The sequence below is a fragment of the Moschus berezovskii genome, chromosome 26 (assembly GCF_049115385.1).
Source record: "Moschus berezovskii isolate FMDL1 chromosome 26, NW_MosBer_1.0, whole genome shotgun sequence".
In the NCBI taxonomy this organism is placed as follows: domain Eukaryota; kingdom Metazoa; phylum Chordata; class Mammalia; order Artiodactyla; family Moschidae; genus Moschus; species Moschus berezovskii.
This window is the reverse complement of record NC_142485.1, coordinates 44,539,613-44,566,740: the sequence shown is the minus strand read 5'-3', so window position 1 is coordinate 44,566,740 and position 27,128 is coordinate 44,539,613. Positions and strand designations below refer to the sequence as shown.

Sequence of the window (27,128 nt, the reverse complement as noted above, 5' to 3'; positions counted from 1 at the left end):
AGCCCAAATCACTGGTCATAAAGTCATGACATGACAGTCATGTAGTCCCACACAAGCTGTGTTTTCTCTCTCTCCTCAATCACAGTGGATGCCTAAGCACAGTACTTTCCTATTTCATTTGAAAGGTGATATTAACTGACATTAGGGACCTGCTAAGTGCAACAGACAGGCCACAGCTGATTCATGAGCACCTCCGAATAGCTGGCCCTTGAGTTGGTCTTGTAAAATATTAATGTTTGAAAAATGACAGCAGCTTATGAAAAGTATTTAATTTTCCAGGCTCAGTTAAAAAAAAAGGAAACATCAGATTTCTCTTCATTAGGGTCTATTCTTGCCTTAATTGATTTGGAAAAAAGTCACCTATAGGATGCTCCATCATGTCACAGTAAAGCCGCCTGGGGACCAGTGTGCAGTCATTTGGGGGCAACCTCTCTGTCTACCAAGAGTGGTATCCAGGGACCTGCTCTCATTTCTCCCCAGTATCTGCATTCTCCAGGCCTGTCCAGCCGAGCCAGTCACCGACATTACCCATGAATGCAGCCCTGTGAAGATGGTGAGCTGTCAGCCTGCTACTCTGACTATAAAACAGGGATCCAAGGAGGAGGATGTGGCAAAAAAGGCTGTAAAATGTAAGCATATCATACTTTTTTATATAACTGTGGGTGTGCACTTCTGAAGAGGAAAACTTAATAAGATACTGAGACAGTGAAGGTCCAGATGCTGGGGGTTAACTGTGGTCTCTGGGGGCTGTGATTGCAGATTGTTTCCTTCACTGTACTTTTCTGACTTCCCACTGTAAGACACTGAGCAGATACAGCTTTCATAATAAGGAAAATTGACTATTTTAAACTTAGTGAAATTATAACAACTGAAAACATATGGGATGCCACTAAATTCTACTTAAAGGCAAATTTATAATCTTAAATATGTCAGGAAAGAAAAAAGGCTAAAAATCAATGATATAAGCAAGAATTTGGAAAAACACAACTTAAACCTGACTAAAGTAGAAGAAACAACAAGAAGAGGCGCAAAAAAGAGAGGAAGAAGAAAAGAAAATCCAACAGAGAGGCAGCAGCCAGCACTGACACTGTGAAGATAGACAGACAAACAGTGCAAGACAGGACAGGATGGGCAGAGGAGACGTAAACACAGTCTTGGTGAAGGCGTGTGTTAACACCCTGCCTGTGGACTCTAAAGGACCAGGAAGATGACCCTGTACAGAACTCTATGCAGATACATCAGCAAGCAATCCCACAGCCAGCTACAGGCCTAGGTGGAGTCACCTGACTTCTGGGAAACATTTAACAAAGAAACAAACGCCAAACACACAAAACATTTCCAGAGAAGAGCAACAGTGACAATGGCAGCAACAGCGCTTTGTGAGGACAACACAGTGTTCATTTCAAAACTGGAGGAGGACTCCGCAGGAAGGGAAGCTTGCAGGCCAGCCCTCCCATAAACATCAACACTAGAGAAACCCTACTTCTAAACAGAGTATCAACTGATTGACTGCAGCGACATGAAGTACTCAATCAGTATTAACATCACTACATCAGGGAAACTGGTTGCAAACTAGAAATGGAGGGGAAATGCGAAATGTGACAGAGTGTGAGAAAAGCCCTCCCCTTGCCAGCTCTGAAGAAGGCCCGGGCGGGGCAAGAGGAGAGCAGGAGGAGTGTCAGAGGTGGGAGGAGGCACTCCTGGGACGCTAGCCTGACGGCACCTACATGAGCCCAGAAGGCCCCAAGCCCTACAGACCGGCTGCGGGGGAGCCTGCAGACACAGAGGCAGGACACAAGCTCACCCGCCCAGCAACCAGGGTGGTAAGACGACACCCAGAGCACCGAGTGCGGGGCCTCCACGGGGACAAGAACTGCAGCCCCAGAGCAGAAGGGTGCCTTGCTGCCCCGGGCCTCTCCATGAGGGCTCCAGACAAGAATGAAGCCTGCTAATAACTCTGAGTGTGACTGCTGGGCCCATGAGTGACTGTGGTGTGTGCCGACTGCAGCCCTGGAACAGAGAGTCTCCAATGACAGCCCACCTAGGACTCTGTCTCAACTTCGGGTGCACCTGGTAAAAGTCACACCTTCTCAGTCAAACAGAGTGCCCACTCTGCTCTGCACCTGGGAAGCTCTGGAAAGCACGCATCAAGATTTCTTCAGTCCAGACAGAGTCAATAAGATCTGAAATCTGATCTGCCTCAGAACTGTGGCCTAAATCTGTCAAAACACATTGAAAGGATGGTTGTTTAACTCACAGTGAATCCACATTAGAATTGTGCACTGAGCTCATGCTTCCAAAAGCCACAAAGTTAATAACTATTTCAACTGGAGCTTGCTATTAGAACAATAATCATAATAGCCTCCCATAAAAACGACTTGATTTTAATGACTTTGCAGCTTGATCTGAATACAAAAACCATGTCAATACAGTCAAACCACTTGTAATTATGAATGAGGAGAGAGGACTGGTGCTTCCTTACCGGCTGTTTTTATAAATATTCAACTTGGTCATCAAATATTGACTGAAGACTTAACTCCAGCAGGCGCCAGTGCCTTAGGGAATTAAAAGCTGGCAGTTCTCGCATTTGTACAAGCTTTGCAACAAACCCAATCTGATTGGCACAGCAAGCATGGGGTTTGCCAGTGCAGGATTATTACCATCAGGTAGTCAAGGAAACAGTTTGGAGAAGCAAGGAAGGCCACACGTACATTCAGCAGTGGGGCTGCAGACCCCAGGCCCTTCCCACGCCCCCAGCCACCTGGCAAGTTGGGGCTCCAGCCCCCAGAGTTGGAGGTGAGGCTGTGAGACCAAGAAAGTTGTAGAAATAATCAGGTACTGGATGGAAGGCAAGGGGGGGGCACCTGCATTTCTGAGGTGGGTGTAGGGTCAAGGAGGCCAAGAGAGGAAGGGGGGAAGGACCTTGTGCAGGAGAGGCCCCCACACTGGGGTGACTGGGCAGAGGGCCGCAGGAAGCTGGGACCTCACCTGACCCGACGCTGCCTGCTGACTGAAAGTCAGAACAGGGTGACAGCAGTCGTGGCATGTCTCAGATGGACACAGGATGTGTGTGAGGTCAGCGAATGAGACACCAACCACTGCACAGCTGGGCCCCAGCAAGATTGACCAGCAAGAACAGGACTGGTAGGCGCAAACAGGAGCCCAGGGCGCAGGAACCCAGGGGCTGTTTCTGCAGGCAGGGTGGAGGTCATGGGAGGAGCCCACAGGAGCCCCGTGAGGAGCTCCATGTCCGCCAGAGTCCGCTGGCCCTCTACTGAGAGCCGCATGGCCCGGGAGCCACTCCTGTCACAAACAGCACAGCAGGGGCTGCTGAAAGTGAGAGAGGGGTCGTGAGAACCCTGAGCAGGTGAAACCACGCCACAGATGTCAACGGAGGAACTAAAACCAAAGCAAGGGAGATTTCGTAGGAAATCTGGAAAAGGAAGACATCTACAGAGGAAGATCCAAAACAAGAGCCTAGCAAGGAGGAACCAGGAAACAGCCCGGACGGCAGGCGGCAGGACAGTGTAGAAAAGACACCTGGAGGTACCTCACAGTCACTGAAACCACAGACCTGAAAACAGATACCAGGGTGCCAGCGCCCAGCAGAGAGTGTAACTGTCACAGTGACAACAGCGTTCATATGTCAAGGGTTTATCAAGCACCAGGGAAAGTTCTAGATGTCTTTTAATGTGGGAAAGGGGAGCCTAGTTATAAACAAGTTGCTTACATAAGACAGATTTCAGCTACTTAAAAAAAAATGATATAAATATATCTATATGCAATGAAATGGAAAAAAAAAACACACCAAGTGTGGAAAGTGGTTTATAACGCAGGACGTATAATATGTACTTTTATAAAAGCTGCATGTGCACATACAACATGTACAGGGAGAATTTTCAAAAAATGTTTATTGAGATCTTGCCCTGGTGGTCTTAGCTAATGTTTTACTTCCTGTGTATTTTCTATAATGCTCAACTTTTCTATAGTAAGTGTTTCTGCAGTCCAGAAAAACAAAATACTTTTCTTTAAAAAAAAAGGATTGGCATAACAAAGAAGAAAAGGCCCTCTTTCCTAGAGGCTGGCCTGTTTTTCAGTTCATAAGAAAGTTGAGGTTCCTATTTCTGTGTAGAACATGTGAATGTAACGTCTCTCTGTAGAGGTCCCAGAACTTCACCTGCTGGCAGTGGCAGGCAGAGACTCCTCCTTTTCAGGATGAATAAAGGATCTTTGCAAAGCTGCTGAGGCACTGTTGTGACGGCAGGACGCAAATGCCTACAGCGGAGGGACGTGCCTCTGGCTGCACGGGGTCTGACAAACCAGGGGTCTGGACAAAGCCTGAGGCGAGGAGGGGGCCAGCCTTGGGGGTCACCAGCAGGCCTGCCATCTGTACCTGGGCTGAGCCAGGGGAGGCAGGACGCTGTGGGCACAGACGGGGCAACAACCCGCACTGACGCTTCCTCCTTAACTTCTTTAGAAGTAACTACTGAACTGACTTAACGGTGCTGTGCATTCAAACAGACAAAAATGGTGGACACTGTCCCACTGGACTTTTCTTCTTTTCTGACTCCAGTCCTCACACTCTCTGCTTAAATTGCCAGCAACAAGACTGGAGCTTTTTGTCTCCTGGAAGGAAACCCCTCTAGCTTAGCAGTGCACCGGGAAGGCTCTCAGCTGGGGCACCGTGCACAGGCCCGCCTGGGAGGCTCGGGTGGAGCTCGCTGAGGTGGCAGCTCCAGGGTGAGTCCGCACTTTGTTATTAAATACCCGAGGTACACAGCGAGTATGTCACCAAAGCGATTTATCATTATAAGAACATAGCTTAATTTTCTAATGAAACAATCTACTTTTCCAATAATTGTATTCCAAAGATTTTCAACAGGGCTTAAAAAGATAAATATATCCTTAACTATCTCATTTTTGATCTTATGGTTTCTGATTCTTAGGAAGTCAGAAAGATCAATCTAGCAGAAAATCATATTTTATTAATATGCAAATTAATTAAGGAATATGGTATATAGTTTCCTGGTTTATTACTTGTTAAAAACCATCTGGGGAAAATTTTATCTGAAAATTCCAAATTCCTCTTAATGAAGTTTTAAATGATAAATTAAAGGGGGAATTTTTAAGGCATGAATGTGCCATGCAGCCTCTGCACCACCCCCAGTGCACCTCCTTCACTCATAAAACATCTGACAGCATTGTTCAGTTTTATACCACACATGCAACATAAGTTATTTCCATGATTACAAAGCTGATAACAATCTTGGAAATTTTGAAAAAAACTGGAAAGTAAAGAAAAAAAGTTCACTTAACAAGAGAAGCACTTCCAAATTTGGACATATTAACGCCAGACTTCTCCCAATGTGTAACGTGTTAACAATGGGGCTGAGATCACACCCCAACCTGAGTCCCCTCCCAAGCTGAGTTGGTGCTGTCATGCATTTTCACAAGCGGCTGTAATGAATGCAGACCACATGGCCATGTGACACTCACCCCCATTAAAGTTCACGTGAAGTTACTACCCTGGAAGTCCCTGAGGGCTGTCAGCCGTCTTACCTCCTATGTCCTCACTACTGGAAGAGCTCTCTGAACTTGAGCAGCTTGAGGGCTCCAGTGGAGGGGGGACCCACCCCTCGGGAGGCAGGCCCACAGTATAGAGCCGCCGTGTGGGCTGGACCCGAGTGTCACCACCTGCAGGAAGAGGCACAGACGGATGCCGTCAGACATTCACGTGCCGAGCAGCTTCTCCAGCCAAACTCACTGAAGACAGGAAGCCACGGCCATAACTGCCGACTTTAGTAAGCCGAGCATTTTGCCAGAACAGTCACTCAGCTATATAATCAGCCAGGAAAAAGGAACGAGCTATGATTATTTAAATTTACATTAAGTTACTTATTATATAAACTTCTGAGTTTTTATGATATGATATAAAAATATAATTAATTCATGAATTAGAAGCAGAAAACAAAAAGACTCCACATAACACATCCCTCATTATCATAATATCAATCTCAATGCTGTGCTGCCTAACATTTCGGAACTTTTTCTCTGTAAATGCTAACATGTATGTACTGTGTGTCTGCACATACACCCACACAGACACACACTTCACAGGATCACACGACTCGATGGACATGAGTTTGGGTAAACTCCAGGAGTTGGTGTTGGACAGGGAGGCCTGGCGTGCTGCGATTCATGGGGTTGCAAAGAGTTGGACACGACTAAGCAACTGAACTGAACACATATTTTATCATTATACATGTATATATTATATGTATAATTTCTTTTAAAAGTGAATATGATAAAATATTAAGATACATTTAAATCTATATGCTCTTAAGGGCTACATGATGTTCCATGTTATTGGCAAATTTAAATGTAATTTAACCACTGTCTTATATTTTGCATACAGAAATTGACTCTAAATTTTCACTATCAGAAGTGGCTGCCATGACCATCCAGGGTATATAAAACTTTGCACAGTTGACCTCATGGTTCCACTAAATAAACTCCTGGAAGTGGGCTGCTGGTCTGCACAGTCCAGAGCAGCATCAGTGCTGCTCCCCACACCCTCTCAGGGTAGGATCAGCACTTCCATCTCCACATTTTCACTCAAAATATGGCAAAATAACCTTTACCTAACACAAGGGATATCCCAATTACTCTTTCAAAGAAAAATGAATATTTTATAAACGACAATGACAAGGACTGAGAGAAATCACTAGTGCACATATAACAGAACATGTATTTTCCAGACATTTACATTGTAAAAGCCTTGAAACACTGTCAAATGCTTCTGCCATCAGTGTATTTCACTTTTTGTGAAGCTAAGGTGCAAGAACGTAGTTCTTACGTTAGGCTTATCCATCCAGTTGATTAATGACTGAGTCGTTCCCGCAGGATCAAGGGCAGAGAAGAGACGTGCTTCCAGGCAGACTGTCCCCCGTCGGGCAACATCAACGCTTGATCATTTTTCATAGAGTAATTTTGGAAGCTTTTAATTGGCTAAATTTTTCTCAATAAGAAAATCAAACAGAACTTGGAAACATTATTGTTCACCAAATTATCAGGATAAATATGGGTGATGCCAAGGAAGAGAGGCAGGAGGTGACTCCTGGGATGAAGGATACAGATGCTGGACACTGAGCTCCTTGCAAGGCTCCTGTGCTGACCATGCCCTGTCCTGATGCCACGCCTGTGGGCCGTGGATGGGAATCTGTTCGTGTATAAGTCAGGGTGGCCCACAGTAGAGCACTACATCCAGGCCTGGCTTCTCTAGCCTCTTCTGGTAGCAGATGATCACTGTCAGGATGGCGGTCAGGGTCATGTTCATAACTGAGTGCTCAGGGGACAGCAGGGCTAGAGAATCCCCTTGCCCCCACACCAGTCTGCAGGGTGAGGCTCAGGAAACTGGAGGGGGCAAGTCAGCACCCCGTTGCTACTGACAGAAGCCAGTGCCTTCCCAGAAACACTGGCGTGGCCACAAGGTTTCAGAAGAGGAGACTTCAAAGGCTCTCCTCTCTGTGGCTGATTGGCTTTGATCATGGTTCACCATTCTTACCAGCTCAGGCTCTGGATCAGATGTGCAGGATACCCACTTGAGTTTGCTTTTATTCCTAACCTCTGACTCCCCTCTGCACTGTGCCTATCCACATGGCCCCCCTCTACCATCAGCACATATGTGCCCTCTGCCAGGGCACCGCCACCAGACTGCCCTTGGCTTGGCCAATGCCTTCAGAGTTGGGGTGCTTGTGTTATGGGGCTCAGGGCACAATGACACTGTTTTTTATAACTCTTGTGGGATTATGTGGCTCTTTAAAATATATGCAGATATAATTGGCAAGTTAAAAACAATAATAAAAGCAATAACAAAAAAAATAGAGCCCAATATACACTCTTGAGTGACAGAAATTCACCAAAACACACACACAAGTGGTTCTGGCCATTTACAGATCATGTCCTTTTCTTTAAGAACAAATGGAATTACCAATGCTCTTCTAAAATAAATAAACGTACTTCTGTAAAGTGACTATGCCAAAGCCTTTAACAGTGTGGATCACAAGAAACTGTGGAAAATTCTCCAAGAGATGGGAATACCAGACCATCTAACCTGCCTCTTGAGAAACCTGTAAGCAGGTCAGGAAGTGACAGTTAGAACTGGATATGGAACAACAGACCAGTTGCAAATAGGAAAAAGAGTACATCAAGGCTGTATATTGTCACCCTGCTTATTTAACTTATACACAGAGTACATCATGAGAAACGCTGGGCTGGATGAAGCACAAGCTGGAATCAAGACTGTCGGGAGAAATATCAGTAACACCAGATATGCAGACGACACCACCCTTATGGCAGAAAATGAAGAAGAAGTAAAGAGTCTCTTGATGAAAGTGAAAGAGGAGCCTGAAAAGGTTGACTTGAAGCTCAACATTCAGAAAACAAAGATCATGGCATCTGGTCCCATCACTTCATGGGAAATAGACAGGGAAACAGTGGAAACAGTGTCAGACTTTGTTTTTTTGGGCTCCAAAATCACTGCGGATGCTGATTGCAGCGATGAAATTAAAAGACGCTTACTCCTTGGAGGAAAAGTTATGATCAACCTAGACAGCATATTAAAAAGCAGAGACATTACTTTGCCAACAAAGGTCCGTCTAGTCAAGGCTATGGTTTTTCCAGTAGTCATGTATGGATGTGAGAGTTGGACTATAAAGAAAGCTGATCGCCAAAGAACTGATGCTTTTGAACTGTGGTGCTGGAGAAGACTCTTGAGAGTCCCTTGGACTGCAAGGAGATCAAACCTGTCCATCCTAAAAGAGATCAATCCTGAGTGTTCATTGGAAGGACAGATGTTGAAGCTGAAACTCCAATACTTTGGCTACCTGATGTGAAGGACTGACTCATTTGAAAAGACCCTGATGCTGGGAAAGACTGAAGGCGGGAGGAGAAGGGGACGACAGAGGATGAGATGGCTGATGGCATCACCGACTCAATGGGCATGAGTTTGGGTAAACTCCAGGAGTTGGTGATGGACAGGGAAGCTTGGTGTGCTGCACTTCATGGGGTCACAAAGAGTCGGTCACAACTGAGCGACTGAACTGAACTGAACTGAACTGAAATTGAACAAATAATTATCAGAATCACCATGCTGTGTCTTCTAACAGTACAGGGAACATTTTCTCAATCCCACCCAAGGGCTGACTGACAAAAGCCCTTTCCTCATTAGGCTGATTCTTCCAACACTGAAGAGACCTGGTCACATGTACAGCTCTGATTATCAGCAAGCTGCCACCTCCATAGGCATCAAGCCTTCAAGGGAATTCTCACATGACCTTTCATTTGACCTGCACACAATTTTTGTCTATTTGATTGTGATTTTGTTGTTTTGTCTTTAGTAAAGATTTCTCTTTTTCTAGCTGCAAATAAATAGTGTTTTTCCTTGAGAATTCCTAAGACACAATGCTTCAAAAAAATACACTGTTCCTTCATGATAAAAAATACTCAAGAAATTAGCATAGAGAGAACTTCAATATGACAAAGTGAGAGCACGAAAAGCACATGGCTGATGTCACATTCCATCGAGAAGGTCTGAATGCTCCCTCTAAGACCAGGAAAGATGAGAATTCACACTCATGCCACTTTGCTTCAACATTACACTCAAAGTTCCAAACAAGGCAATAGTCAAGAAAGAAAATAAAAGGCATCCAACCTGAATAGGAAAAAGTGAAATATCCCTGCTCACAAAGGATAAGATCTTGTATAGAGAAAATCCCGAAAACTCCACACACACAGACACACACACACACAGAGACACACACACACACACACACAAACTGTTAGTGCTAATAAGTTTGGCTAATAAGGTCAATATACAAAAATCTCTGTTTCCATATTTAAGAAACCATTGCCTAATCCAAGGTCAAAGGGTTAATTAGTATTTACATACACTAGCTAATCCAAAAAGAAGAAAATTCCATTTATAATAGTATCAAAAAGAATAAAATACTTTGGGACAAACTTCTTTTAAGGTCACAAAGAGTTGAACACAATGGAGAATGCATGGACATATCAAGCATGGATGTACCTGGCTTATAATGAAAACTACAAAGCATTGTTTAAAGAAAAATGACAGAAATGGGAAGCTAGACTAAATTCATGATTTTAACAACTTAATATTGGTAAGAGAGCATTAATCCCCAGAATTGTCTGCAAATTCAACACAAAAATGTATCAAAACTCCAACTGCTTTTTTCCCCCAGAAATAGACAAGCTGATCCTAAAATTCATACATAATTGTGAGTGACACTGAATAGCTAAAACAATCTTTAAAAATAATTAAATCAGAAGACTCTTACTCCAATTTCAAAACTTACAACAAATCTATAGTAATTAAAATAGCGTCATACTGACACAAGAACAGACATAGAGACCAGTGGAATAGAATTGAGAGCCCAGAAATAAACCCAAACAACTATGGCTAACTTATTTTTCCTCTTTTTTTAATTTGGCCTCATGGGGTCTTAGTTGAAGTCCAGGGGATCTTCGTTGGGGCATTCAAACTCTTAGGTGTGGCATGTGGGATCTAGTTCCCTGACCAGAGATTGAACCCAGGCCTACTGCATTGAGCACAGTCTTTGGTTAACTGATTTTTGACAAGAGTGCCAAATGGGGAAAAGACAGTCTTTTCAACAAGTGGTGCTGGTATGATTGGACATCCGCAGACAAGAGAATGAATCTGGACCCCTACCTCACACCATATACAAACATCAACTCAAAATAGATAAAGGACTTGACTGAAATGCTAAAACCATAAAACTCATAGAAGTAAACTTAGATGTAAAACTTGTGACCTTGGATTTGGTTTCTTAAATATGACACCAAAACCATAGGCAACAGAAGAAATAGGTATGATGGACTTAATCAAGACTAAAACATTTTATACTTCAAAAGACACCATCAAGGAAGTAAGAAGCTAATCCATGGAGTGGGAGAAAATATTTGTAAGTCATGTAACTGATAAAGCTCCATTGTCCACATTATAACTAACTTGTACAACTCAGCAACAAAAAGAAAAACAATTCAACTGAAAAATGGGCCTAGGATTTATAAACACATTTATCTACAAAAGATACACAAATGTCCAACACGCATAATCAGGGAAATGAGCATCAATGAGGTGCAACCTCACCTACTAAGATTGTTATCAAGAAAACAGAAAACAAAGTGTTGGCAAGGATGTGGAGAAACTGGAACCCTCCTACATGGTAGCTGGGGTGAAGAATGACACAGCTGCTGTGGAAAACAGCTTGCCAGTTCCTCAAAATGGTAAACAAAGGATCCATGTGACCCAGCAATTCCACTCCTAGGTTTACATCCAAGAGAACTGAAAACACATGTCCACATGTGTTGTGCAGAGATGTTCATTGTTTATTGAGAAAAGCCTAAAAGTAGAAAAAAATCCAACTATCTATCAACTGATGAACAAATAAACAAAATGTTATATATCCACAGAATGGAATATTACTCAGCAAGAAAAAGAAATGAAGCAGTCATACTCCTTACAACATAGATGAGCATGTACAACTGTTCACCTAAGTTGGATGTGACTGGTGATGCAAGCAAGGTCCGATGCTGTAAAGAGCAGTATTGCATAGGAACGTGGAATGTTAGGTCCATGAATCAAGGCAAACTGGAAGTGGTCAAATAAGACATGGCAAGAGTGAACGTCGACATTTTAGGAATCAGCAAACTAAAATGGACTGGAATGGGTGAATTTAACTCAGACGACCATTATATTTACTACTGTGGGCAAGAATCCCTTAGAAGAAATGGAGTAGCCATCATAGTCAACAAAAGAGTTTGAAATGCAGTACTTGGATGCAATCTCAAAAACAACAGAATGATCTCCATTCGTTTTCAAGGCAAACCATTCAATATTACAGTAATCCAAAATGATAGGATACTGAATGAGGAATTCCCCAGGTCGGTAGGTGCCCAGTATGCTACTGGAGATCAGTGGAGAAATAACTCCAGAAAGAATGAAGGGATGGAGCCAAAGCGAAACAAATACCCAGTTGTGGAGGTGACTGGTGATAGAAGCAAGGTCCAATGCTGTAAAGAGCAATATTGCATAGGAACCTGGAATGTTAGGTCCATGAATCAAGACAAATTGGAAGTGGTCAAACAAGAGATGACAAGAGTGAACGTCGACATTTTAGGAATCAGTGAACTAAAATGGACTGGAACAGGTGAATTTAACTCAGATGACCATTATATCTACTACTGTGGGTAGGAATCCCTTAGAAGAAATGGAGTAGCCATCATGGTCAACAAAAGAGTCCAAAATGCAGTACTTGGATGCAGTCTTAAAAACGACAGAATGATTTCTGTTCGTTTCCAAGGCAAACCATTCAATATTACAGTAATCCAAGCCTCTGCCCCAACCAGTAATGCTGAAGAAGCCGAAGTTGAATGGTTCTATGAGGACCTACAAGACCTTTTAGAACGAACACCCAAAAAAGATGTCCTTTTCATTATAGGGGACTGGAATGCAAAAGTAGGAAGTCAAGAAACACCTGGAGTAACAGGCAAATTTGGCCTTGGAGCACGGAATGAAGCAGGGCAAAGGCTAATAGAGTTTTGTCAAGAGAACGCACTGGTCATAGCAAACACCCTCTTCCAACAACACAAGAGAAGACTCTACACATGGACATCACCAGATGGTCAACACCGAAACCAGATTGATTATATTCTTTGCAGCCAAAGATGGAGATGCTGTATACAGTTAGCAAAAACAAGACCAGGAGCTGACTGTGGCTCAGATCATGAACTCCTTATTGCCAAATTCAGACTTAAATTGAAGAAAGTAGGGAAAACCACTAGACCATTCAGATATGACCTAAATCAAATCCCTTATGATTATACAGTGGAAGTGAGAAATAGATTTAAGGGTCTAGATCTGATAGAGTGCCTGATGAACTCTGGACAGAGGTTCGTGACATCGTACAGGAGACAGGGACCAAGACCATCCCCTTGGAAAAGAAATGCAAAAAAGCAAAATGGCTGTCTGGGGAGGCCTACAAATAGCTGTGAAAAGAAGAGAAGCGAAAAGCAAAGGAGAAAAGGAAAGATACACCCATTGGAATGCAGAGTTCCAAAGAATAGCAAGGAGAGATAAGAAAGCCTTCCTCAGCGATCAATGCAAAGAAATAGAGGAAAACAACAGAATAGAAAAACAAGAGATATTTTTCAAGAAAATTAGAGATATCAAGGGAACATTTCATGCAAAGATGGGCTCATAAAGGACAGAAATGATATGGCCCTAACAGAAGCAGAAGATATTAAGAAGAGGTGGCAAGAATACACAGAAGAACTGTACAAAAAAGATCTTCAAGACCCAGATAATCACGATGGTGTGATCACTCACCTAGAGCCAGACATCCTGGAATGTGAAGTCAAGTGGGCCTTAGAAAGCATCACTGCGAACAAAGCTAGTGGAGGTGATGGGTTTCCAGTTGAGCTATTTCATATCCTGAAAGATGATGCTGTGAAAGTGCTGCACTCAACATGCCAGCAAATTTGGAAAACTCAGCAGTGGCCACAGGACTGGAAAAGGTCAGTTTTCATTCCAATCCCAAAGAAAGGCAATGCCAAAGAATGCTCAAACTACCATACAATTGCACTCATCTCACACACTAGCAAAGTAATGCTCAAAATTCTCCAAGCCAGGCTTCAACAATATGTGAACCGTGAACTTCCAGATGTTCAAGCTGGTTTTAGAAAAGGCAGAGGAACCAGAGATCAAATTGCCAACTTCCGCTGGATCATCAAAAAAGCGAGAGAGTTCCAGAAAAACATCTGTTTCTGCTTTATTGACTATGCCAAAGGCTTTGACTGTGTGGATTACAGTAAACTGTGGAAAATTCTTCAAGAGATGGGAATACCAGACCACCTGACCTGCCTCTTGAGAAACCTGTAAGCAGGTCAGGAACAGTTAGAACTGGACATGGAACAACAGATTGGTTGCAAATAGGAAAAGGAGTATGTCAAGGCTGTATATTGTCACCCTGCTTATTTAACTTATATGCATAGTACATCATGAGAAATGCTGGGCTGGATGAGGCAGAAGCTGGAATCAAGATTGCCGGGAGAAATATCAATAACCTTAGATATGCAGATGATACCACCCTTATGGCAGAAAGTGAAGAAGAACTAAAGAGCCTCTTGATGAAAGTGAAAGAGGAGAGTGAAAAAGTTGGCTTAAACCTCAACATTCAGAAAACTAAGATCATGGCATCCGGTCCCATCAACTTCATGGCAAATAGGTGGGGAAACAGTAGCTGACTTTACTTTTTTGGGCTCCAAAATCACTGCAGATGGTGACTGCAGCCATGAAATTAAAAGATGCTTACTCCTTGGAAGGAAAGTTATGACCAACCTCGACAGCATATTAAAAAGCAGAGATATTACTTTGCCAATAAAGGTCCATCTAGTTAAGGCTATGGTTTTCCTAGTAGTCATGCATGGATGAGAGCTGGACTTTAAAGAAAGCTGAGCAACAAAGAATGGATGTTGGAGAAGGCTCTTGAAAGTCCCTTGGACTGCAAGGAGATCCAACCAGTCCATCCTAAAGGAAATCAGTCCTGAATATTCATTGGAAGGACTAATGTTGAAGCTGAAACTCCAATACTTTGGCCACCTGATGCGAAGTGCTGACTCATTTGAAGAGACCCTGATGCTAGGAAAGATTGAAGGCGGGAGGAGAAGGGGATGACAGAGGATGAGATGGTTGGATGGCATCACCGACTCAATGGACATGGAGTTTGAGTAAACTCCAGAAGTTAGTGATGAACAGGGAGGCCTGGTGTGCTGCAGTCCATGGGGTCACAAAGAGTCGACATGACTGAGAGACTGAACTGAACTGACAGAAGTCAGACACAAAGGTCACCTATTATTTAATTCCACTCACAAAATGTCCAGAATACACAAGTCTGAAGAGACAGAAAGTAGGGAGGTCTCTTCTATACATCTGAGACTCCATTCCTACTCTGCAAATAGGTTCATCAATACCATTTTTCTAAATTCCATATATGTGTGTTAATATATGATACTTGTTTTTCTCTTCCTGACTTTCTTCACTCTGTATTAACAGGCTGTTTATTCACCACAATAGAACTGACTAAAATTCATTCTTTTTATGGCTGAGTAATATTCCATTGTACTTATGTACCACAACTATATCCCTGCATCTGTAGATGGATCTAGGTTGCTTCCATATCCTGGCTATTGTAAATCATGCTGCAATGAACAGTGGGGTACATGTGTCCTTTAGAACTGTGGCTTTCGGTGGAAGGAGAGAGTGGGACTAATGGAGAATGTAACATCAGCATTATATACACTATCATGTACAAAAAAGATAGCTGGTGAGAAGTTACCATACAACACAGAGAGCCCAGCCTGGGATGGGTAGAGGGAAGGAAGGCTCATGAGGGAGGGAAAAGTGAAAAGTGCAAGTGAAAGTCACTCAATCATGTCCAACTCTTTGCAACTCCATGGACTATACAGCCCATGGAATTCTCCAGGTCAGAATACTGAGCAGAGGGAAATGTATGCATAATTATGGCTGATTCTCACTGTTGCACAGCAGAAATCAACTCAACATTGTAAAGCAATTTTCCAACAATTATAAAATAAATTAAAGAAACAAAAAAGTAGGGAGGCACGAATGGGGATAACTGTAATGGATATGGGTTTTTTTGGGGGTGATAAGAATGTTCTGGAGTTACTGGTATGCTTATATAACATAGTGAGTATACTAACAATCACTGAATTGTACATTTTGAAATGGTTACGGTAAACTTTAGATTAAATGAATTTTATCTTTAAAAAAATATGTTGCTGCTGTACAGTGCATGGAATTTTCAGGAAAGCAAATAAGTTAGGCTCATTTGCATCTGTGAAAAACGAAAAAATGAAAACTCCCAGAAGTGCCTCCTCTACTCATTGCCTGAAGCTGTGAGGAAGGGTGGGGGATCCTACCCATCAGACTCTGCCCTCAACCCCCAATCCAAGGGTCCTCGCGGCCAGAGGGCACTCTGCAAGGGGAGGAAAGTGCAGGGTGTGCAGAAACGGAGGGACCAGATGCCTCTCCAGGACTTAATGAGACCATTCTAGCCACACCACATCCTTCTCACTGCTCCCCCGCCCCCTCCCACACAAGTTTAAGCCATGGCAGGTGACCAGTGTACCCTGCGCAGGGTACACAGAGGCCATGACTCAGATAGCAAGCACCACTTCCAGGGTCTGCGGTCTGAGAAGCACACAGGTGGACAGACACCAAGACCATGACTGAATCCTACCTACAGCGCCCTCGCATCTCTCCCAGCCTCGGCACTGCACTGGCCATGGAACCTCTCCCTGGACCCTGGCGTCTACCCTGTCCTAGCCTCCAATGGCACCACACAGCTGCTGGTAGCAGCCATTACAGCACGGCTCACATAGGCCTTCACACTGAACAACAACTGCCTGCTGAAATGATGTGATCCAACCTGGAGCTTCGGAGGAAAGATACCGCCCAAGTTATTGCACCAATGAATGTGTCTGTGTCCTCAGTTGTGTCTGACTCTTTGTGACCCTGTGGACTGTAGCCCGCCAGGTTCCTCTGTCCATGGGTCTATCCAGGCAAGAATACTGGAGTGGGTTGCCATTTCCTCCTCTAGGGAATCTTCCCAACCCAGAGACTGAACCTGCATCTCCTGCATTGGCAGGTGGATTCTTTACCACTGAGTCACCTGGAAAGCTCATTAGTGAATAAATCACTGTTAAAACCATCAGGTTAGAAGAGGAAAGAAAACTCAAATAAATCCTGAGAACATCAGCTCAGTCACATTTGGACAGATAACCAGGTATGCAGAGGGACGCCCGCTCCACTTGCACAGCACATCTCCCCCAGGGCGCCTGCCTTTCTAAGCTTCGTTGTATTCTCACAAAACCAAGCCTGTGTCTTGCAGGTAGAACAGGTGTCAGGGTAGTTTTCTGGGTGGTACCACAGGTGGGCCTTGTTCATTCTCTCCCAATTCTGGGGGCTGGCTATCCGAGATGGAGGTGTCACAAGACTGGTTCCTGAGGCTTCCTGCCTTGGCATGTGAATGGCCGTCTTCTCCCATGCCCTCATATGGTCGCCTTGCTGTACGTGTCTGGGTCCTGATCTCTTCCTATCTCACCAGTTGCCCTAGATTAGGACCCACCCTAAAGGTCTCATTTCACTCCATCTCCAAACATGGTCTACAACCTGAGGTTCTGGGGTCAGGGCATCAACACATAAATTGTAGAGGGTACAGTTCAGCCCAGGACAGGACCATCTTTGAAAGGGAAAAGCACAGTAAACAGCAGCCACTATGCTTGAGTGTGACTCCAAGGCTGAGAGGCTGAGAGTCCCTCCTATACCTCTGGCTCTCCAGCAGAACAGCAGCAGGAACACTGTGGCCAGCGGTCCTGGGGCAGCAGGGTCCAGTCACTGTACCCAGGAACAGCATGGAGTTGAACCCAACACCAGTGATGAACCTGACCGTGTCCCTAGCTGGGTGCACTTCTTCCCTCACAAGTGAAGTAACCACCTCCAAAAAGTCTGAGCAGAATGACCCCGTTGCCCCCATGGTGGTGCCACAGTGGCCTAAGGCCAGCATTCACTCTCCAGGGAAACAGTGCTCACCTGTCTCAGGAGGGATGCTCTGGCCCTTCATTCTCTCAGGAGCCACTTTCTCAGGTGGGTTTCTGGAGGCTGGAGTCACAGGGGTCCTCTTTTCTTGGCCATGTGAAACCTCAGGATAAAGTTTCTTCAGTACTTTTCCAACAAACACTACAGAGGCAATCAATTTGCAAAAGAAAAAAGTATTACTGATTGAAGTTTTATTTAAATTGCAAATGAATTTTATATAAAACAAGACATATCATGACATCACCATCTCAGGGCTAAGTGACTGCCCCTCCACAGGACACAACGGGGGTGGTGCCTACAAGACCCCCAGCACTGTCCCCAAGAGGGTCACCCCCAGCACTGTCCATCACAGCACACCCACTACTGACCCAATCACAGGACCCCCAGCACTGCAGGCATCAGGGGACCCCCAGAAGTGTCCACATCACAGGAGCCCCCCAGCACTGTGCTTGCACTAGGTACCTCCACAGGTGTGAGCACAGGTCGGGAGGGTGAGGCTGGGAACTGGTGGGGCACGTGGGCTCACAGTTCTGTTCTTCCTCCACCTCGTCGCTGATTGAATTTATGCACAGACCAGACCATGAGCTGTTTTCAGAGCCTGGTTTGCAGTCCTGGGCCACAGAGCAGCCCTGGAGAGGTTGGGTACACGTCAGTTCATAGCAGACAGGCTGGGCAGCCCCAGGGCCCCCTCTGGGGCCCCCACAGGGGCAGCATAATTGGCACAGCGCCCACAAGGATGCAGATTCTTCACTTGGCTTATCTCAGGGCACTCTCTGCTCTGACTAGAGGGGAAGCGCTGCCACAGTGAATAAACATTTCTGTCCTGATTTAAGTGTGAACAATGAGCAGGGACAATCTCAAAACAGCAGCCAAGAAAGATGAGGGGAAAGGTTAATTCAGTGAATCTGTTTTGAAATGAAATGAAGTGAAAATTGCTCAGACGTGGTAGACTCTTTGTGACTCCATGGACTATAGCCCGCCAGGCTCCTCAGTCCAAGGAATTCTCCAGGCGGAGTGGGTAGCCATTCCCTTTTCCAGAGGATCTGGATTGCAGGTGGATTCTTTACTGTCTGAGCCACCAGGTAATCTGTTTTAACCTCATTAAATTTAGAAACAAATCAACAGAGAGAGAGAACTGTTCTAGTGACCAAGCACCATGGGGCAGAAACCAAGAGCAGGACTCTGGAGACAGGCTTGAGGTATTCAGACAACAAAGTGGGGACAGACATTAGGGCCACTGAGGAGGCGGTGATGTGAGGGAGAAGTGAGAGGGCAAGTGTGACGGGGCCACTGAGCGGCCTGTGGGTCATGGAGGGCAGGCTCCTGTTCCCCAGAGGGAGCACAAGCCTAATGGCATAGACCGCTCCTCCTTTCATCCTGTGCGCAGAAGGCCCTCGCTGCAGAAATAAGCCCCTCCAATTGGTGCTAGTTGGAAAACAAACAATTTGGGTCTAAAAATACAACAGGCCTCCTGAGAAAGCTACTCAAGCCCAGGTGGTGCTCGGCCAGGCGCCTGGGGGGAGCATGGGGTCCTGGTGTCACCTGCCTGCCCACCCCCGGGAGCCCCTGTGGGAAGAAGCCAGTGCTCGTGGGGATGCCCTCATTTTCCAAGCCACAAGGAGGCCCTGCCTCCCAGCTCTGCCAGGTTTGGGCAGCACAGGCCTGTGAGCATGTTCCCCAAGCCGCTGCGGACGGCCGGGGCAGCACCTGGCTCACAGGGAGGCAGCCTGTTCCATTAGACCAGCACTCCAAGACCTGTCCAAAGGGCAGGTTCCAAGTTTCCAATAGAAACTGAATGGTCACGTGCATTTCCTTAAATAGCAGACGGAAAAAGCTTCTACTCCAGAAGACCGGGTGCAATTTCTAGGGGAACCAAAAGTAGTTGACAAAACCCTAAGCAGTCACCCTGCTCTAAAATGAACTTCGGGACGCTTGGAGCTTGAGAGCCACCTGGGCTGGCAGGAGCTGATGTGGGCATCCCACTGCGGTCACAGCTGAGCTCCGCACACACGTGTGTGTGAACACATGACCACACTACAGGAAAACCAGACATGGGTCATCACCAAGCAGTGCACACATCCACTGCGGAGTGACCACACAGGCTGAAGGAGCCAAAATGCACAGCAATCCCAGGGAGAAACCAGCATGGTCACCAGGAAACACTGAGATGAACCAGTCACCTGACAATTTTGCTTCCACTGGTGCCCTGACACAGCGGCGAGGGCACGGCACATAGCAGGCCAGTCATGGGCGGAGACACAGGCTGTGTGGCTGCGGCACTGTCCCTGAATTCAGCGTGTCACCTGCACACACTGTATCTTTGGCCTAACTGGTGGCCTATCTGCAAAGCGGGTCTTGAGGCCCTCTGGTCTCCACTCACTGCCTTTCGGTGTCCCTGCATGATCCTGGAGTGTGGGGGTGGGCCCAGGCCTGCAGGAGGTTCAGGATATGTGGTCCTTCCTCAGGGACAAGACTCAGCACAGAGCCCAGGCTGGGAGCTCCAGGGCTAAGGTCTGGAGCCAGGCTCTGGTCTCTGACTTGGGTGGGGTCTGGGGGCTGCAGGCTTGCCTCACACCTGGCTCTGGAAGCTGATAAATACATGTCTCATATGGGCTTCACAGGTGGCTCAAAGGCAAAGAACCTACCTGCCAATGCAGGAGACAAGGGTTCAATCGTTTGGTTAGGAAGATCCCCTGGAGGAGGAAATGGCACCCTGCTCCAGTATTCCTGCCTGGGAAATCCCACAGACAGAGGAGCCTGGTGGGCTACAGTCCATGGGGTTGCAAACAGTCAGACATGACTTAGCGACAAAACAACAACAACACATGTCTAATACTTTTAGTTGCCACAATTTAAAGCATAGTCTTTGAAAAAATATGATTTTAATTTTCCAAAATTAACTTTAAAGGAGCCATGCATAATAAACAAAACTAAAGTAATACTTTCTACCAGCTAATACTGCTGAAAAATTCCTCAGTGAATTTCACTTCTTATTCTAAACACAGAGAGTAAGACCACTCAATGCATGAATCTTGTCCTCTAAAGAAAACAAGCTGTCAGCGAGGACCTGCCCCCTCCCTCAACCCCCATCAGCCCATCTGTTTTTCAAATGGAGGATGGGGTCGCTCCAGTACAGTCACAGAAGGAGCTCATAGTTTACTTAAATAGAAATCGCTAGCTATTAATATTTTATACCAAAAGAAATGTACTGGACTTTAACTTCTTGGAGCCTCTAGGACTATGAAGGAGATGGGTGCATGTGAACTGCCTACCAGTTTACTACAGATAGGGACTTCTGGCCACAGCTATGTAGGGATTCAAGTCAAAAGCAGAATAGAAATGAAAGGTTACTTTTTTCAGGGTACTGGCACATAGTACAGCATCATTTTTAAAAAGCATCTGTCACCTTTGGTTTGTTGAAATGCACCTTGTGACTGTGTGTATGGGTGTTTGTGTTTGTTGCCTACTGCAAACGTAGCCCTAAAAATCAATTTAGAGGTTAAAAGTCTCTTTTCTGCTTAATTTCCACTGTGCTCAAAAACCAACAAAAAAGAGCTGTGTGCTCAGGTTCAGGAAGGCAGCTCTGTATCACCACAGGGACTCAGTGGCCTGCCTGCTCCTGCCCTCCTCACACCTCGTCCTCCTGCTGTCTCCCTACCCCTCTCCCAGAAGCAGGAGCAGGTTCTAAGTTGAAACTCTGGTGTCTGTCAAAAAGTAATAAGTAGAACATAAAAAAGCAGGAGAATGGACATGGATGCCCATAGGAGATGAGTACAATCACCACGCAGACGGGCGCCTGGAGCTGGGACACAAGAGACATAGCAAAAGGTCACCGTGGAGAAAACCATCTTGTCTGAAGTTAATATGATGGAATACCAAACAGAGAGATTAAGTCTCCATGTCACAGGGGAATCAAGCCATTTTGATATGATTTTCAGAGAGGACTGTCATCCACACTTGCTGTTTCAGGCAAAAGACATAAGACAAAGAAAAATAAACCTTCAGTCAAGTGTTCTTTGGAAATTAGATACCTGGGAAGAACTGTGAATACATGTACCTCAAAAGGAAATAGATGGCTTGATTGCTGGTGGTAAACTGTTCAATTCTGACCTCTTCTTTCACACAGCTACATGTTTAGAATCTAACAGCTGGGGGTAAAAAAAGGCAGGGGTTTATTCCATGTTTAACAGAGGTGTTAGTGAAGGTGTTTCAAGTTATTAGGCCTCCTTCACAGTGGTCTTAGGAAGGAAGGTCTAACAGGCCCCTGCCTGAGGGATTTAGTTCCCAGCACACCTCCCAGAGGGGAAAGCCTCCTCATCAGGGGATCTGGGTGAATATATTTTCTATTAAAAAAGGCTCTCATGAAAACAAAACAACAGAAATAGAACTTTTTCTTCCATAATGTTCCACTCTGAAAAAAGGCAAAGGAAAATGAAAACTATGCGTTTAAAAAAAAAACCCTCTTGAACTTTGAGGCCAGTAGGTTACCCCATCAACATCAAAAATATTTTCCTTTTCCTTAAAAAAGTTCACTTTGATGGTAAAGTAACACACATTTCCCTCAACATCTATGTTCACATCTACGTTCATACTTTATTTAACATGGATGTAAAACTACACATTTCTTTTTACTACATTTATACTAGAGAGCTTTCTGGTAGTGGAAATGATGTTGATTCATTTGTGATTCTCTTGCCATATCCTCCCTATGAACCACTGTCTCTCAGAAAAGCAAAATTCTCAGAGGACAAAAAAACATGTGTAGAGCTAATCTGGAGACATGAGGAAAAAAATTAGCCAAAAAACTGTATTTTCAATAGTGGATGTTAAATGGAAAGCAGTAAAACTGATGGGGCCACATATTTATAGAAATTACACAAAAATAAATAAGACCCTAAGTATTAACAAATAACTTTAAAAATGTGATTTCTAGATATTTCATTATGAAAGAAAGCTACCAGAACAAACAGGTTTATGACATGCCTTTTAAAAGTGATTATCTAAATGGAAAAGTGATTATCTGGAACTTAAAACGAGAGTTGGCAGGCTTTTTGAAATCATATATAAATGAAAAACTACTTCAGAAAATAAGATCAGAAATAGAATTTCATTGAAACTTTCCCAGTGGCCAGTTTGATGACAGCCTCCCAACTATAGCCTGGCTTGGTAGAGAAAATCTTCCAAAACAAACACACACCAAGAAAATCACAAAGAAAAGGAAGAGTTCCCCAACCTCAGTAAACAGTGACTCAGATGATTCCGTTTTCCACCTGATATCTGTATAGCTTAAGAGGCACTTTAAATTTTCTTAAGTTTAAGGTATTTCTTGGAATCTTAAACAGTATTTTCAATTTCCTATTTTCAGTAAAGAGTATATTTATCTGCCAACCTCTCTATAGCTTTTTTCACCACAATATTCAATATGGGTTTTTTGCCCTATAATATGAAAAGGCTGCCGAGGAATAAAGGAATACATTGATAATAGTATTGTATCAATTCACAAGAAAGAGAAGCTCAATATATATGCAAATTCAATGAATGATAGTTTCTTAATGAGTTTCATCATAGAATTATAAATGGAAAAACAATTAGCTAAGATTAAGCAAGAGTTGGCAAGCTTTCTGAAATATTAATTAAGAGGAAACTAGTAAATGGCAACCCACTCCAGTGTTCTTGCCTGGAGAATCCCAGGGACGGGGGAGCCTGGTGGGCTGCCGTCTATGGGGTCGCACAGAGTCGGACACGACTGAAGCGACTTAGCAGCAGCAGCAGTTCTCAAAATAAGACTATAAATAGTATTCAAATGGAACACAACTGGAATCCTACACCATGACCAATCTGAGGTGGCCTCCCCATCTAAGCAGTAGATATATACTAAACACTCAGTTCCTCACAATACTTTAACACTTAAAAACATTTCAAACTCTGTCCAAAATTTTTTCTCACAGTTTTTTAGTAGCAATTACTATGCCATTAGCCATTCTGAAACATTTTAAGTGCATGTAAGGCTGTGATCATTTTATGTGGAGAGCAAACACTGCTCTTGTTTTGTCACCAAGACACGATGCAAGGGATCCGGAAGGGCAGGCTGAGGGGATACTTGAGGGCAACTCAGAAAGCTGCCTCATCCCAGTTGGAAGATAAAGGAGAACCCGTTCCTTCTACTCCAGTACTGTTACTGAGCTGCAGTGTTCTCCTACAGAGGAAGCAGATTGGGAATGCTATCTGCTGCTGCTGCTGCTAAGTCGCTTCAGTAGTGTCTGACTCTATGCAACCCCATAGACGGCAGCCAACCAGGCTCCCGTCCCTGGGATTCTCCAGGCAAGAACACTGGAGTGGGTTGCCATTTCCTTCTCCAATGCATGAAAGCGAAAAGTGAAAGTGAAGTCGCTCAGTCACGTCTGACTCTTAGCGACTCCATGGACTGCAGCCTACCAGGCTCCTCCGCCCATGGGATTTTCCAGGCAAGAGTACTGGAGTGGGGTGCCACTGTCTTCTCCGGGGAATGCTATCTACTTTTCTCCATATTCTGCCTTACAGAGAAATTAGTTTCCTTATTTTATGCAAATATTAACAATAGTTGCCACTGGGCTTTTCCTTTCAAAGGGCAAAAATACAGCATCTGTTTTAATGGAGAGAAGGAAAGAAAATAATCATGGCCTGAACTAATCCAAGTAAAATGAGAAACATATCCAAAACCTTCACCATTACTTGAAACCACACAACTCCTAGAAGAAAACACAGGGAGCGTTCTTTGACAACAGGAGTCTTAGTGAAGATTTTTTTTTTTTTTGGATTTGACACCAAAAGCAAAGAAACAACAGTAAAAACAAACAAAAGAAACTAAAAAGCTTCTGCAAAACAAAACCACCAACAAATGAAAAGGCAACCTACTGAGGGGGAGAAAATATTTGCACACTATAAATCTGATAGGGGCTAATATCTAAAATATATAAAGAACCATACAATTCAGTAGTAAAAAGGCCCCAAATAATCTGAGTAAAAAATGGGCAGAGAAACTGACCAGACGTTTCTCCAAAGAAGACATACAGGTGGTCAACAGGTACACAGAAAAGATGCTCAAGATCACTAATCATCAAGGAAATTGAAATCAAAACACAATGAGATAACACCTCACACCTGTCAGAATGGCCATCATCAAAGAAGACAGGAAATAACAAATGTTGGTGAGGATGTGAAGGAAAGGAAACCCTTGTGCACTGCTTGTGGGAATGAAAATTGGTGCAGCCATTATGGAAGAGTCTGGAAGATCCTCACAAAATTAAAAATTAAACTATGATACGATATGCAACTCCACTTTTGGATCTGGGTATTTATCCAAAGAAAATGAAATGATGGACAGGGAGGCCTGGCGTGCTGTGATTCATGGGGTCGCGGAGAGTCGGACACGACTGAGCGACTGAACTGAACTGAACTGAACTGAACTTGAAAATTCAGACACATGTACCTCAATGTTCACTGAAGCATTATTCACAATAGCCAAGATATGGAAACAACCTAAGTGTCCATGGATGGATAGATGAATAAGATGTGGAATACTATTCAGCCCTAAAGAAGGAAAGTGCCATTGCCAATAACACAGATAATCTTGAGGGCATTACACTAAGTGGAATAAGCCAAAGAAAGACAAATACTGTAAGATCTCACTATTTGTTGAATCTAAAAAAAAAAAAAACGAAAAAAGAAGCTCACAGATACAGAGCACAGACTGATGGTTACCAGAGGTGATTGAGGGATGGGACAAATTGGTAAAGATGGTCAAAAGGTACAAGCTTCCAGTCATAAGTAAATATGTCCTGGGATGTAGTTGTATAGCATGGTGATTACTGCTAGCACTACTGTGCAGCATATTTGCTAAGACAGAAAGTAGGTCCTAAAAGTACTTAACACAAGGGATTTTGTAACTATATGCGGTGATGGATGTTAGCTTACTGGGTGATGGCTTTATAATATATAGCCAATCATGTCACTATGCTGTACACCTAAAACCCATACAGTGCTGTGTATTGATCATATCTGAATAAAACTGCGGAAAACATAATCTTTCCTTTTTTTTTCATTTTAATGTTGATGATTATAGGGTAATGAGAAGTTCGCTGGTTTCGCCGGGCTTTCCGAGAGGTGTCTGAAGTTCCCTGTATCTCTGACATTCATTCTAAAGCATGCACCAGGTTAGCCAATTAAATGTATCCATTCTGCCTTTGAGTGTTGGCTGCTCTGTCCTGTCTGACTCTTTGGGACCTCAAGGACTGTAGCCCATCAAGGACCTCTGTCCATGGAATTCTGTAGGCAAGAATACTGGAGTGGGTTGCCATTCCCTTCTGCAGAGAATCTTTCTGACACAGGGATCAAACCTGCGTCTCCTGCACTGAAGGTGGATTCTTTACAGTCTGAGCCACTAGGGAAATCCCTTATGCCTTTGGTGCTGGTTAAAAATACGCCATCACTTAATAAACACTAGTTATGTCCCCAGAAATACAGGGTTCCTGGACTTAAATAGTTTGAGAGTCTGAATGTAGGGTTTGGGCAGGTCTTCACACGGGGCCCCCATAGTCCCAGGTCCCAGACTCCTACGGCCCCCGTCCCTCACAGTCCCGTCCCGTATCCTCACAGTTTGCGTCCCCGCAGTCCCGAGGCCTCAGACTCCAAGTTCCTCACAGTCCCGGATGCCCAGAGTCCCCGTCCCCAAAGCCCCGGATACTCAGAGCCTCGGTCCTCAAAGTCCCGAGGCCTCACAGCCCCCGTCCCTCACAGCTCCTGTCCTCACAGCCACCCTCCCCACAGTCCCGGGTCCCGACCCCCACAGCAACTCCCACGCCCCACGCCATAGCCCCCATCCTTCACAGTCCTGGGTCCCCACAGACCCTGTCCTCACAGCTCCCTCGTCCCTCACAGTCCCCGTCCCCACAGTCCCGAGGCCTCAGACTCCCCATTCCCCACAGCCCCGGGTCCCCTTCCCCCAAAGCCACCGGTCCCCCGACACACCCGGTCCCTGCCTACCGTGCCTTCGCAGCGCGGCCATGCCAGCCTCACGACCCGGGAGACCCCAGACCCGGCTGGAGCAACTCTACTGCACTTCCGGCCTCCGTCTTTGTAGGCCCGCCCACAACGGCAGGCTTGTCCAATCAGGATCTGGAGCCTCTGCCGCTGGACGCCAATCAGTCGCGCACCGGCTGCGGATTGGCTCTTACACGCTCCGGGGCACGGCCCGCGGGCGTTAGTACTCCGAGCATGCTGGGAGAGAAGGGCTTGAACTGGGGAAAGCAGACAAGGACCGCGGGAGGGGATGAGGCGTTAGGGGCTCATCAGAAGAGCGTCACTGGAAGAGGGTGGGTACGTCAGCGGGAGATGGATGCGGTGTCAGCAGGAGGGGAGTCAGGGGCTGGGT

General features: G+C 44.9%; 1 protein-coding gene across 2 annotated transcripts in view; it reads right to left on the bottom strand.

Annotated features, from left to right (window-relative positions):
• ERICH1 (glutamate rich 1) overlaps positions 1-26,864 on the bottom strand; it is a 36,939-nt gene extending 10,075 nt beyond the window's left edge. The window contains exons 1-3 of one of the 2 annotated variants that reach the window (XM_055416302.2): positions 26,741-26,864; positions 17,714-17,860; positions 5,560-5,694 (exon numbers count right to left, since the gene is read on the bottom strand). In XM_055416302.2, coding sequence (XP_055272277.2) covers positions 5,560-5,694; positions 17,714-17,860; positions 26,741-26,762 — 304 coding nt within the window. In that variant the 5' untranslated portion in view covers positions 26,763-26,864. The remainder of the gene's footprint in view (positions 1-5,559; positions 5,695-17,713; positions 17,861-26,740) is intronic. The other variant, XM_055416304.2, reaches the window with a different exon arrangement.
• Between the last annotated feature and the right edge of the window lie 264 nt (positions 26,865-27,128).